At 45.7% G+C, this 13,605-nt stretch overlaps 1 protein-coding gene across 8 annotated transcripts in view; it reads left to right on the top strand.

The window, feature by feature from the left end:
- Positions 1-13,605, top strand: part of Slc23a2 (solute carrier family 23 member 2) — a 157,722-nt gene that overhangs the window by 110,362 nt on the left and 33,755 nt on the right. For 7 of the 8 annotated variants that reach the window (XM_063284409.1, XM_006235068.5, NM_017316.2 and 4 more), the window contains 3 exons: positions 6,305-6,403; positions 9,191-9,307; positions 11,331-11,488. In XM_063284409.1, the coding sequence (XP_063140479.1) occupies positions 6,305-6,403; positions 9,191-9,307; positions 11,331-11,488 (374 nt within the window). Of the gene's footprint in view, positions 1-6,304; positions 6,404-9,190; positions 9,308-11,330; positions 11,489-13,605 lie in introns of those variants that run through there. The other variant, XM_063284411.1, reaches the window with a different exon arrangement.

The raw sequence follows: 13,605 nt of genomic DNA, 5'->3' as shown, positions 1-13,605 counted from the left end.
ACCCAACTCTGAGGTTTCTTTTTGTTTTCTTTCCCCACTGAGCCCAGTCTGTGATGCCCAGCTTCTCTTGGGAGTTGGCTGCCCTGCTGTGTGGTCATAAGGAAAACTGATTCTCCCTCTCCTTGCAACCATCAAATGCCAGTAGCTCCTCAGCTAGCACTGGGATTTCTTGCTCTTTTTTCCCATTCTTTGTTGGGATTAAAGCCTCTGTTCTTACACAAAGCCCCTGTTTACCCATGGAGCGCTCTGACATTCTAGGGGCCAAGTTCAAAGCCCGCTGCCATAGCTGATAGATACTCCAAGAGTTCACAGGCCTTGAATCCTGGGCTCTGCTCCTCTCAGCTGGGTCCCCTCTGGGAGCTCCTGTAGCTACGTTGGGTTGTAGCTCACCTGGTCCTTTAATGCTACTTGTGACATGACTGTCCCTGACCCATTGTGAAACTGTAGGCTGTGTCCAGCTTTACGTAGAGAGGGGTGGATGACTAATGTGTCTGGCACACACGAAGCCCTTGGGTCACGAATTTTCACATCTTCTCTACAAAGTGAGGCTTACAAGCACCGGCTTAGAACTGCCTACTGTGGTCTCAGTGTGGTCTGTTTCCCCTAAATCTCATTTTGAAATTTAATCCCCACAAGGAAGTATGAAGAGATGGTATCAGGTGGGACTTTTAAGAGAAGACGAGAGCTCTGCCCTTTTGAATAGACAATCTGTTTGTGAAAGCACTTAATAGATTAATGAGTGGTTAGCTGTAGAAGCCAGCCTAGCTCCCAGACTCATCAGGCAAAGCAGAGACACAGCCCACTGAAACTGGGTCGGAACCACAACTATTTCCCTTTTTGAAAAACCTGTTTTTATATGTATGGATGCTTTGCCTGCATGCATGTCTGAATCCCATACAGGCAGTGCCTGGATCCTCGGACCGTGCAGGTGCTGAGGACTGAAACGATGTTTTGTGTTTCTCATCTCAGTGCTATGGAGCCAGTCTGCCCAGATGCCCACCCTACCCTACAAGACTCTTCATCTGGTGGCACCTCATTGTCACATTTAGCTCAGCATCAGCTCTGCGCAGAGCCACCTCCTCAACCACAGTACAAGTCACAGCAATAGTGCAGATCAAAACCAAATCTTAGAAAGCTTAAAATGCAGTTCAACACTGTACCGAAGGTCTTGAAGTGAAAATGTTATACCACCCTGAAGAATCGATGTTAGCATTTGATTTGTTTCTATCCTTTTTTGGGTGCTAGTTATCTTATCTACAGCCTTGCACGTTCTAAGACAACCTCTGCCCCAGCATCTGGCCAGTGGCTGGACTGTACTCACCACAAAGCCCCTGTTTACCTCAGTGTGTCAGTCTTTGCCCTTATGCTTAAATGGGACTGTCCTGTCCAGTCCACTGTTACTCCTGCACCTGCCACTCGGGAGGGTTTGCATACCTCAGCTCCTGCTGCTGTCTTTTGACTTTAGCCTACCTTCCCACCTTCTGCTGTAGCCAGAGTAGCATGCTAGGCCTCCCTTCCTGGCTCCCAAGGCCTCCTGAGTTAAGCTAGAATTTCCTGGCCTGACACCCAATGCTTACCCTCAGTGGGCATCCTGTAGAGTATTAGGATTGAGTCTTGCTTGCCTGGGACATAGCTAGTATCATTTAAACAAGCATCTGAGCTTTTGTGTAGTCCAAGGAGTGAACGTCCATCGTGTGTATATGTATAGAAAGGGAAGAACAGTTGGAATTGTGAACTCTTAACCTAAATCTGTTTTTTGGTACCATGTAAAAATGCAAAGTTTTGTGAGATTGGCTAAAGTAGTGAGTGCTAATTTGTTGCAACCCAGCATTCAGAAGGCCAAGCTAGAGAGGCTCAGGAGTGGAAGGCTAGCCTGGGTTACATTTTGAATCTATCTCAAAAACTTTTTTTGAGGTACAGTGTATATAACATAAAATTTGAAGTAATCACTGGGTTGTGTAACTACTAACTCCAACAAGTTTCAAAACATCCGTGTTCCTCCAAAGGTGCAGTTACCCACAAAGCAGACCAGCCTTAGCCATGAGTTCCTCCACTCCAGTCGCTTTGTGTTGTTAGGAAGATCCATCTTACCCATGAGTTCTCCCTGGCTTCTCAGTCGGTTGAGTGTTTCTGTGATGCAGTGTGGAATGCTATAGCTTCAAGTGCAAACTTGAATTGGGCTGGGAACATGGGTCTTGCTGCAGCCAGTACAAGCAACCAGTGTCACATACCCAGGTGTTCACGTAAGAAACTCTAGTGTGGTTTAGAATTTTCTGTGTTTTTCTGTTTGTTTTGGTTTGGTTTTTGGGATAGGGTTTTGCTCTAGTCCAGGTTTGCCCCAGACCCACAATCCTCCTGCCTCAGTCTTTTGAGAGCTAGAATTATAGGTATGCACCAATGTACTTGGATAGAAATAGTTTTAAAAGCAGACCTTTGCTTAAGTAATATAAGACAATTCTTCCCCATTAGAGCGTGTTAGATTAGAGCTCCACTGAGATCTGGTACACTTTCAGGCTTGGACATGGGTCTGGTGCTTTCAAATGAAAACTTTAATTTGTTGCCTGCTCAGTTTCTTGAGCTGCATGAGTCAATGGATTGAAAACCTCTCTGAACTCCTCAGTCTGAGGAACTTATACCTGCTATGTGGCTTAGCTAGCTCTGTAGTCTTTTTGACTCCCTCTTGGAGAAGAAACCTGTGTTCATGATAGGAAACTACCAAATGCATTGTAAAAGCAAAAGGAAGGTAAAATGACCTTTTGCTTAACAACCACTGTCACTATGTGGGGGCATATTGTCGTTGTCCTTGTTTTAAAGGCAGGGTGAAGATGGTGCACGGACCCATGCTGAGTAAACAGATCTGAATATTCAGGTAGTGTGAGGAGTGAAGTGTGAAAGTTCGGCTGTTACTGTCCTTGACCCAAAGCTCATTGTCTCTGCATCTTTTGCCAAGCAAATGGACAGCTAGAGTGTGCTAACACTGTTATTGTAATTTTTTACACAGTATTGCTTGGCCTTTTTCCTTTGCTTCTTCTAGCTCCTCTTTCCTCCCACTTCCCTCATCCTCTTTTTTCTTTAGACAGTCTCCTGCTATGTGGCCCAGACTAGTCTTGAATTCATCAGTGTGCTTATTTTTTATTTGTGTATTCGTTGAGAATTTTATACAATGTATTTTGATTGTATTCAGCTTTTCCTGACCATGTCTTACTTCTCCCAGGCCTTCTTATATTCTTTCTCCCAATTTTATCCCATGCTCTTCTTCCTGTTGAACAGAGTTCAGTTAGTGCTCTGTAAATATGTGCATGGCTGTACAGCTATGCTTCTCACCTTTCCTCACACCACGACCCATTAACCCCACCCCATATACAAACCCCAACCATATTATTTTGTTGCTACTTCATAACTATAGTTTTGCTACATAATGTAAATATCTGATATGCAGGATATCTGATATGCAATCCCTGTGAAAGGGTTGTTCTACTCCCAAAGAGGTCTCAACCCCCAGGTTGAGAACCGATGATGGAGAGCCATTCCCTGGTCCCTCGGCAACCTACAAGGGGCCAAACCACTAAAGAAAATTGACTTTCTCTGTCTCAGCAGCCATCAACTGCCAGTGTCTTTCAGCTAGGAGTAGGACTTCTGAAGCCATGTTCCATTCATGCTTGACCTTGTATAGGTCTCTCTCTCTCCCCCTGTTGATTTGGGGTATTCTTTATAAATTGTTGATTCATTTTGTTCCTCCTTCTAAGAAGGTCTGAAGCATCCACACTTTGGTTTTCCTTCTTGAGCTTCATGTGGTCTGTGAATTGTACCTGGGTATTCCGAGCTTTTGGGCTAATATCCACTTATCAGTGAGTGCCTACCATGTGTGTTTTTCTGTGTGTTTTTTACCTCACTCAGGATGATATTTTCTAGTTCCATCCATTTGCCTAAGAATTTCATGAAGTCATTGTTTTTAATAGCTGAGTGGTATTCCATCGTGTAAATGTACCACACGGAGACCATGTGGAGCAGAGACTGAAGGAAAGGCCATCTAGAGACTGCCACATGTGGGTATCCATCTCACATGCAGTCACCAAACTCAGTCACTATTGTGGATACCAAGAAGTGCTTGCTGACAGGAGCCTGTTGTGGATGTCTCCTGAGAGGCTCTGCGAGCCTGACAAACACAGAGGCAGATGCTCTCAGCCAACCATTGGACTGAGAACGGGTCCCCAATGGAGGAGTTAGAGAAAGGACTGAGGTTGCTGAGGGGGTTTGCAGCTCCATAGGAAGAACAACATCAACCAGCCAGAGCCCCCAGAGCTCCCAGGGACTAAACCACCAACCACAGAGTACACATGGAGTGATCCATGGCTCCAGCTGCATATGTAGCAGAGGATGGTCTTGTTGGACATCAATGGGAGGAGAGGACCTTGGTCCGGTGAAGGGGAATGCCAGGGTGGGGAGGCATGAGGGAGTGGGTAAGTGGCTGGGGGAGTACCCTCCTCATGGAGATGGGGTACAAGGATGGAATAGGGAGTTTCCGGAGGAGAAACTGGGAAGGGGAATAATATTTGAAATGTAGATAAAGAAAATATCCAATAAAAAAGTGAAAACAAATTGTTGATTCAGTCCCCCTTTCACACACACACACACACACACACACACACACACACACACACACACACACACACGTTCTCTTAGACTGTCATCGACGTTTTATGTTTTGTGTTCTATGTCACAGTGCTGGAATTTAAACTGTGTTTTTATCTTTTGCTAATCTGCTTTGTTGGTGTGGTTGTGGCATTTGAGATAGGGTCTCACTCTGTAGATCTCCTCCAGCTGGAGTTATTAATATAAGATGTTTGTGAGCTCCCATGTGGATGCTGGGAATTAAACCTTGGTCCTCTGCAGCCACTGTTTTTAATCATTGAACTATCCCTCTAATTTCTATATATGGAGTTTTTATTACAATGATATACTTCTAACCAATACAATCTGTACTAATTAATTTCTTTCTCTCTCTCTCTCTCTCTCTCTCTCTCTCTCTCTCTTTTTTCTCTTTTTTTCGGAGCTGGGGACTGAACCCAGGGCCTTGCGCTTGCTAGGCAAGTGTTCTACCACTGAGCTAAATCCCCAACCCCTCTCTCTCTCTTCTTAAACATGATCTCCATCTCACTCTGTAGCTCTGGTTGGCTTCTAATCTGTGTTTTTAAACAAGTATTTGGATCCTTGTACAGTGGCATCACCCATAGTGCCAGCATAGGGGGCTGAAGCAGGAATACTGTGAGCTTTAGGACAGTCCCCAAAAAACAAGCAAAATGTAGTTCTCCTGTTTCCACGTACAGCTAAGTTATAGGTGGTTTTCCTGGATGTTACATATTCCAAGTAAGACTCACTCTCCTGGGACTAGAAAGATGGCCGAGCAGTTAAGAGCAGATGTTTCTTAGATGCCCAAGTTCAGTGTCCAGTAGTACCCAAGCTGGGTTAGGCAGATCATAACTACCTGCAACTTGAGATTCAGGGGATCTGATGCCCTCTTCTGGTCCCCCAGGCACCCACTAACTTATATACACATACATGTCCATTTTTCTTAATAGTACCTGAGTATAACTGGTTTGTGACTACTTATTGTTACACATAAAAGGTGCTTGCTTTCTTGGGGTTAAAACCTCTTTTGTTTTCAGTATTGCATCTTTAGAAGAGATCCCTAGGAATGGAACCATTTGATTAATGAATGAAAATACTTTGTTTCTTGTTTCTAACTGAAGAATGCACAGCATAGGCTAGACCTCCTTTGAGTAGATTCCAAGATGGGTCCGTTCTCCTGCTTCCCAGTGACCTAAGCAGCTGCACACAGCAGGCTGCTTAGTTAGTCTTCTGACTACAACCCTTCCTCTTTCTGGAGCAGACAGGCAGTAACCTTGGATCCTGAGGAAGTGATCTTAACCAAAGCAGCTTAGACACTACCACTCAGCAGAAGCCTGGTCACCTGCATTGCAACACTGGCTTATCAGTCACTTCCCTTGCCCTGAAGGGTGTTGGGGAATCCTATGGCTAGAAGTTTCTTTGGAATGTTCCATTTCTGTCTTTCCTGGGGGACTATGCCTCACCCAGCTCCACCCTATGAGAAACTCTACACTTCTCCATTTAAAATAGCCTATACACATCAGATTCATTTAAGGAAACAAATCTTGCCACTGTGATATATAATATGTAGTTTGGGGCTCTCAAGAATTATGGGAGATCATTTGGAAAAACCATATTTCCCTACAGCAGAACGGCAACTGCTGAAACACCCTCTCACTGCAGCCCTTCTCTTCAGGTGGTGATCAATGGTGGGGCCACGTCCAGTGGAGAACAGGACAATGAAGACACTGAGCTCATGGCCATCTACACCACAGAGAATGGCATTGCAGAGAAGGTACTCATGCTCACCCCTTCCTACTGCACGACTGCTTCTGGAGAACCAGGGGCTCTCTGGTTTGGGACACCATGCCTTCTTGGGGGTAGGGTGTCTGTTTGTTTTGTAACGGAAGAGTCATAATTACTAGGTTTTAATTGTCTTAGTAACAATTAAGGTTAAAAGCTCTTAAGAATCATTATCTAGATGTTTGTAAAAGCCTTGGCCAGAATATTTGAGGACGGTGGTGTTACAAGCCTCAGGGCCAGACAGCAGGTCTGGTCACAGAGGAGACACAGATGCTAAGGAGATTATCATGACTCTCTGGGTACCAGCTTTCACCTATTCAATAGGAATAAAATAAAGGTGAGTCTACCTAAGGTGGATGGTATCTGAAACCCAGAACTTTCAGCTACCAATGTGGCGTTCCAAAGCATGCATGTATGTATGTGAGTGAGTGATTATAGAGGTCTGCTTGTATTTTCATATACACACATATGCATATGTACATGATACATACATTGTATGTATGCTTGTTCATTGTTTTTTAAATAAAATTTGAGTGACCATGTTTTGTATACTTTTGTATTTTCCATGACTATGATGAAATGAAGTAAAGAGAGTTCTATTTTGGCTTAAAGGGTCTGGAAGGAGAAGATAGGCAACCCTCGTGGGAATTGCCCCATAGTGTCTCATGGCACATCAAAGCAAATGCTCACATCCTGACCCAGAAATCAGAAAGGGGGCAGGGACAAGCAGGGTCCCACAGTGCATTTCAAGAGCTCAGATCTTTGTGTCTGTGCCTTTTTTGGGGGTGGAAGTTGGGGGCTAAACTGGCCTTTGTTTATAGTCCTCTACCCCAGCTTCTAAAATCTATCTCTTAAAGGTCCATGATATATTAGGCTGTTGCCACTCTTGATGAAGCCTTTAACACATGGGCATTCATTAGGCCAACTGCAGCATATACTAAGGAAGGAGTTATTTTGTCCTTGGCTTTATTCCTTTGTGTAAGATGTATGACTGTGTTGAATTTGTATGGTGAGCCCAGTATGTTGTTAGTGCTGTCTGTAGAAGTGTCTGAGGAATTGCAGTTGGATTCAGTTATTCTTTAATGATTCATAGAATCCATTCAGTTCTCATCCTTGCAGTCGTGTATAGAGAGAGGCTGCAGGTTAAAATCCTGGTTGGAAAATTATAAATAGCTGAGTTAGAGAGACACCAAGCACAGGCTTCTCGACACCTTTCCCCTGGTGCAGGCAGGTAGGTAATGTTGTAATTCTTCCACATCAATCTATGAGAGTTCTCGTGAAATATTGCCAACTAGCTCAGGTGAGCTTTGGCCTGCAAGTTTTATCAGGAACCAGCCTCTTAGGTATGGCTGGCCACCATGCAGCTGAATTTAGATTTTGAGTTTCTCAGAGAACAGGTGACCCAAGGATCCTGCTATAGCTGGGGTTGATTGTTGTGTAAGCCTTAAACTTTAGAGGAAGAAGAGAAGTAATATTATTTTTAAAACCCAAGAACAAAAGCAAAGCACATGGGAGCTGGTGCCAGGTAAGGCCAGACCTTCTTTGGGAAGGCGAGAAAGCCCAAGCAGCTGGCCTGCTGAGCCAATCCTTTCCTAGTCTCTCATGCACCGTGCAGTTTCTCGGTCATTTCTACTACTGCAGTCTTTGACAGACACAGCGCCATTTGGCACTGCAAGCCTGCTAACGTCTGCTGCTGGACCAGAGGCAAATGTTTGTTCTGTAATTTGTGTCAAGTGTAGCTTCATTAGACTGTACCTTCTACCTGTAGACAATGAGGCAGAATTCCAGTATGTTTGTGGAAAGGGATTTAACCCCCAAGACAGTGTTCCCCTTTCAAGGAAAACTAGGCAAGAGCATATTGAGTCAATGGCTCACTGTGGGCTAGATCCATCAGACACGGACTCCAGGGGCACAGTATTATTTCTACCCATATTTTGTGGAACATTTTCATTTTGTTTTCTATTATTTTGTTTGCTAGGTTAGAAAATACTTTTAAAAGTACATATTGTGTTAGTTACTTTCTAATTAATGTGGTAAAATACTGTGACAAAAGTATTTGTGAAGGTCATGGTTCATGACCATCACTTCAGGGAGCGAGGCAGCAGGCAGGCAGCTGAATGCAAATCTAAAACCACAAACAGGAAGCAGAGAAGCCTGTACCCAGTGACGCACTTCCTTCAGCAAAGCCATGCCTCCTAATCTTCCCCAAACAGCCACTAACTGGAAACCAGGTATTCAAATGTCTGAGATTACGGGGGACCTCTCATTCCAACCACCAGAGATATATGCACCTCAGATTCTAAGAAATGCAATCAATTATTTGCAGTCTTAGAAACTAGAGCAGTTTTAAGACTCAATGGAAAGAAAGATGATGGTTTCTTCAAGCCATCTGTTTAGCTGATGTCAAGGCTGAATAATTGCTAGGCTGAGTTAGTTATTTTGGTGATCTTCACCTTTGAAAGCATGGAATACTTAACATTTTAAAGATCTTTACTGCCACATAAAGTATTACAATTTTTTAAAAAATAAATACAGGTGAAACCAAGATTTAAGTCATTAGGCTTGGGCAGAGGCTCTAGTCAGGGTTAGTGCTCTTGGGAATGAGGCAATATCATGGGAGTCAGAGCCCTCATTCTGAGAATTATCTCTTTGAGGTAATCAAAGGACAGAATGGCTGCCCCAGCAGAAGGTGGTTCTAGGCAGTGGAGGGCTGTGCTAAGTCAGATAGAGCTAATAGCCATTCCAGGAGTGACTAACCCCTTTCTCCTCCCAACTGCAGAGCTCTCTCGCAGAGACCCTGGACAGCACTGGGAGCCTGGATCCCCAGAGGTCAGATATGATCTACACTATAGAAGACGTTCCTCCCTGGTACTTATGCATATTCCTGGGGTTGCAGGTAAGATGATTCTTCCGGGGTGGTGGCCTCTGGCCTAGAGCTTGTACCGTCTACTGGCCAAATTTTCAAGATAGTCTACGTTTATTTTTTATTTTATTGTTTTTAGTTCTATGTATTATGTGTGGGTAGGAATGTGACTACAGGTGGCTGTGGAGGCCATAGGTGTTGGAGTCTCACTGCCTGATGGCGGTTCTGGGAACTGAACTCGTTTCCTGCAAGAACAATACATGGGTTTAAACTGCTGAGCCATCTCTCTAGTCCCCAAGATTTACTTTAACTAAGATTTATTTTAACTGAGATTTATTATAAATGTATTTTCTAAGAATGGTGTATAAGAATTTTCAACATTAGTCTCAGAACAGCAGGACGAAGAGAGAACTGGGAAGTAAATGCTCAGGGAATGAGAGAAGATGGTGGGAGGGCAGGGCTGTGGCTGCAGGGAAGCTGGAGCAGGAGAAACAGAAAGGGGTCGCTAGCTTTGACCTCCCACCCCAACCTTAGCATCCACAGTCATGGCTAGTATGGTGGCCAGGGAGTGAGGGGAGGCTTCATTGTCTTTAGAGGAAGGGAAGTTTGCTGCCTCCCAGCTGTAGTTTACCCTAGCTTCTAGCCAGAGCAGGAGGCTGGCAATGGACAGGTCTACTGTGGTGTTAGCACTTCCCCCTCAGTACTCTTGTCCTGTTCACAGGACAAAGTGACTTTGGAGAATTGTGAGGGCACTCGCTCCTTACTGGTCTCACTACCTGGCTTCTGACCCCTTTGTTGGGTTTGGACCCTGTTTCAAGGTCTGAATTTCTACACTTCCTTGCTCGTTTGTGTGATCAGCTCCCTTCAGGTTTCTGAGGTGTGGAAAGTCAGTCTCTTGCTCAGGCCCATGCTTACTTGCAGCTGAACTGTGCCTGGCCCACCCTGGCTGGTTGGGCCTTCCTCCCTATCGGACAGCCGGAGGGCTGAGTGGGCTTGGTGAATAACTTAACCTAGGTCAGGTGCCCTGGACCTAATATAAGCACAGCTTCCAGATCTTTCTGTTACAGATGTTTCTGTGATAGTCAAACAGGAGTGACAGCTCTTTTGCCTCCTGTTCTTAACAACACACAGTACATTGTGCACGGCATTGAAGAGTTCTGAACAGAAGACACCTGTACCTTTGAGCAGTAGTCAGTGTGCTTCTCTGACTTGGGGCAGAAATAGGAAGCTGTGGGGAAGAAAAGAGGAAGTTCACAGAACAGAAATAAAGAGCTAGAAAATTGGGGGGAGGAAGGGAAATGAATTGTGAGTGCTGGGGCTGTCTTCAGGGGCCATGGGAGGGAGTATGTGGTACTTAGAAGGAGAGTGAATATCTACCGGAGGCAGCCAGACCATGGAGCAAGGAAGAAAATTCCCTTTGCTATGAAATCATTATGGTATAATCCCCAGACCTGAGAGGGCTAAAGAAATGAAGGAAGCCCACAGACTGGTATCTTAGGAATACAGATGTAACATGTGAGCATCTCAGCTGGGTTTGGTGCACTCCTGTTATCCCTGGACAGCAGGAGGCTGAAGCAGGAAGATTGTGGGTTTGAGATCAGTTTGGGCCATATAGTCAGTTTAGCACACTGTGGATTCCAAAGTGATAGCCTAACTCCATAAAACAACCAAACAAGACCTTATCAAATCAAGCCTGAGGGCATGCCCAACAAGGGTCTCTTTCAAGATTGCAAGAGTTACTCAGCACAATGTACTTAGCATGTTGGACAAGTGTAATTGGGGAAAAAGTAGGTATCTCTAGTAGAAATATCTAAACTTGTGTTGAGAACTTCCTTTGTGCTGATATGAACTTATGTCAATGATGCCATAGGACATAGGTAATAGGGAAAGGAATGTTACAAAATGGCCAGACATGTGATCAGAATGGGTAACTCATAACTAGAGGTTCTTCATGTGGTCTGTATGTCTTAAAGACACCACCAGGGCACCAGTGTTAGGGGAAAATCAAGCAAAAGCAAGGGCAGGTTTACCTTTCCCCTTGTCTCTCCTCGAGCAGCACTACCTGACGTGTTTCAGTGGCACAATCGCAGTGCCCTTTTTGCTGGCTGATGCCATGTGCGTGGGGGATGACCAGTGGGCCACCAGCCAGCTCATCGGGACCATTTTCTTCTGCGTGGGAATCACTACATTGCTGCAGACAACATTTGGATGCAGGTGAGACAGGGGTACTGTGGGATTTTTACACCCCAGTAAGGTACTGAGAAGGATGGGCCCTTTGCTCAGGGCTACTGGACAGATCAGTTGATGTTACAGCATATCCTAGTGGCCACTGGTCTCAGCCCACCTTTACAAGGTGTCTCTGGCCCCATATTTCCTCTCTTCATAAAGAGAACTACCTGTTGTACAAGCTGGGAAAATAGCCTTTTTATTTCTGTGGGTGGCTGGAAGGCACTACTGGTCCCTGGCATGCCTTCTGGTCCTCTACTGTAAGTCAGACCCAGTCTCTTTGACCTAGTTTCCATTTGGTCTCTTGCACTGAGACTCTGCACTCGGTGCACTCCCTAACCCCTGACCTCTACCACTCCCCTCCTTGGGCTACCCAGGTTGCATTCTTCCTGGTGTACAGCTTCTGTCCTCTCTGCCTTTCCCAGGTTTCCACCTGAGCCTCTGAGCCCCGCCCTACTGCATGTCCCAGTGGCCCACCCGTACAGCACACATGCACATCCTCACCCAACTTGTTCCCCTCCGGAGTTTCCTGAAATACTCTGTTCTCCCCTGAATTTCTATACATGTGTTTATGTGCTTGGATTCAGTCTTCTAATGTGTCTTGCTCTTCTGTCTTTGCCCCACTTTCTCGGGGTGCTCTTTTTGGTGCTAGCACTTTGGCTTGTTTACCTTTGCATCCATAGCCCCAGTAACAGTAAAAGCCGGCCTCTTCTTCTTTTTCAGTCAGCCCTATTCAGAGCACAGCTTCCTCCCTGTCCAGGCTCTGCTGATTACTCTCAGAGTAAAGTCTGTGGATCTCTCTTTCTCCTTGCAGACAGTACAAGAGGGGCTTGCTTTTCCCTGCTAGGAAGAGGTAGCAAGAGGGACTGTGAATAGCAGGCAGCTGCGACCTGGAGTCTGATGTGCCAGAATCCTCAGGACTCTGAAGGGCTACCTCACCAGAGGACAGTGGGCAGCTGGGGTGTCTGGTTGCAGTAGAGATGGAGTGGGAAGGCGAATGGCAGTTGCCTTGCAGATCTGCTGGCGGAGAGAAGCTGTTTGTCCCGTTGGCAATGGCTGTCAAGATGTTGGTTCTTAGATTCCCACTAGATAGACTGCAGCCACTCTACTGAACAGAAGGGTCAGAGGGTGTTCTCATCAGGGGCCCAGAGGAGAGGAGTAAGTATGCCACTGATATACTAGGGAAGGAGATAAACCCAGGCCTTTCACAGAACATTCAAGCCAGGCAGTAAATGTGGCAGGAATGACGTTGGTATTTGGTGTTGATATTCAAGGCTCTGGATCACAGATCTGGATTGGGTAGCACTTCTTTTGCTGGCTTTACATTGTACACAGGCACACTGGGAAGACATTTTTCCTAAGTACCTGGTGCTGCCTATAGTTGTTACAGGTGCTAACATGGGAGAGGCGGAAGGGGCTCCTGCTTATGGCTGCATCTGCCTGTGTAAGCTGCATTCCCAGGTCATGCCAAAGGCCTGGCTAGGTGACTGCTGAACCTGTTGGGCAGACTTACATAAGATGACATAGCAAGTTGACCTCAGGGACTTCAGGCAAGTAAGTACTCTTGGTCTTGAGGGCACCCTTTTTAAAGGCATCAGGCATTAGCCTGTGGAGAACAGTGTTAGTCAGTGCAGTTCATTGGCCTCTCCTTTCCCACAAAGAGCAGCCAGTCAAGAAAGACCTAGAGAGGGTGCTGCCACCTGCCCACTCAAGAGCTGGAAATAAGGAGCTGTGTGTCGGTATGGGGTGTCTGCAGTCTGCTCACGGGGATCTGTGCAGTCTGCTCACAAGCTTTACATGTGGGCAGCACATCCTTCTTCACCATGTGTGGCCACATGCTTGCTTGGTTCTTTATTACTAGGCCAACATCCCATCTAAGAAGCAGGCAGTGAGTGCACACTGTCTAGGAGAGTGGGTGCTATGGTATCATGCTGGACCTGGGATGTGGGATTCTGTGGCTCTTGAGTCCTGGGTGGTATCCAGTCTTGACCTTTGAAAAGAGGGGAAGTGCTGACAGCCCCACAGATACCTAGTGACCTATCTGTAGAAGATGCAAGCAGACAGGATCATGCAGATAGGTGATGTCCATGCCCCCGAACATTGTA

This window comes from Rattus norvegicus, chromosome 3 (genome assembly GCF_036323735.1).
Source record: "Rattus norvegicus strain BN/NHsdMcwi chromosome 3, GRCr8, whole genome shotgun sequence".
NCBI lineage: Eukaryota > Metazoa > Chordata > Mammalia > Rodentia > Muridae > Rattus > Rattus norvegicus.
Note: the sequence above shows the minus strand (reverse complement) of the source record. Positions and strands in the feature narration are given on the sequence as shown.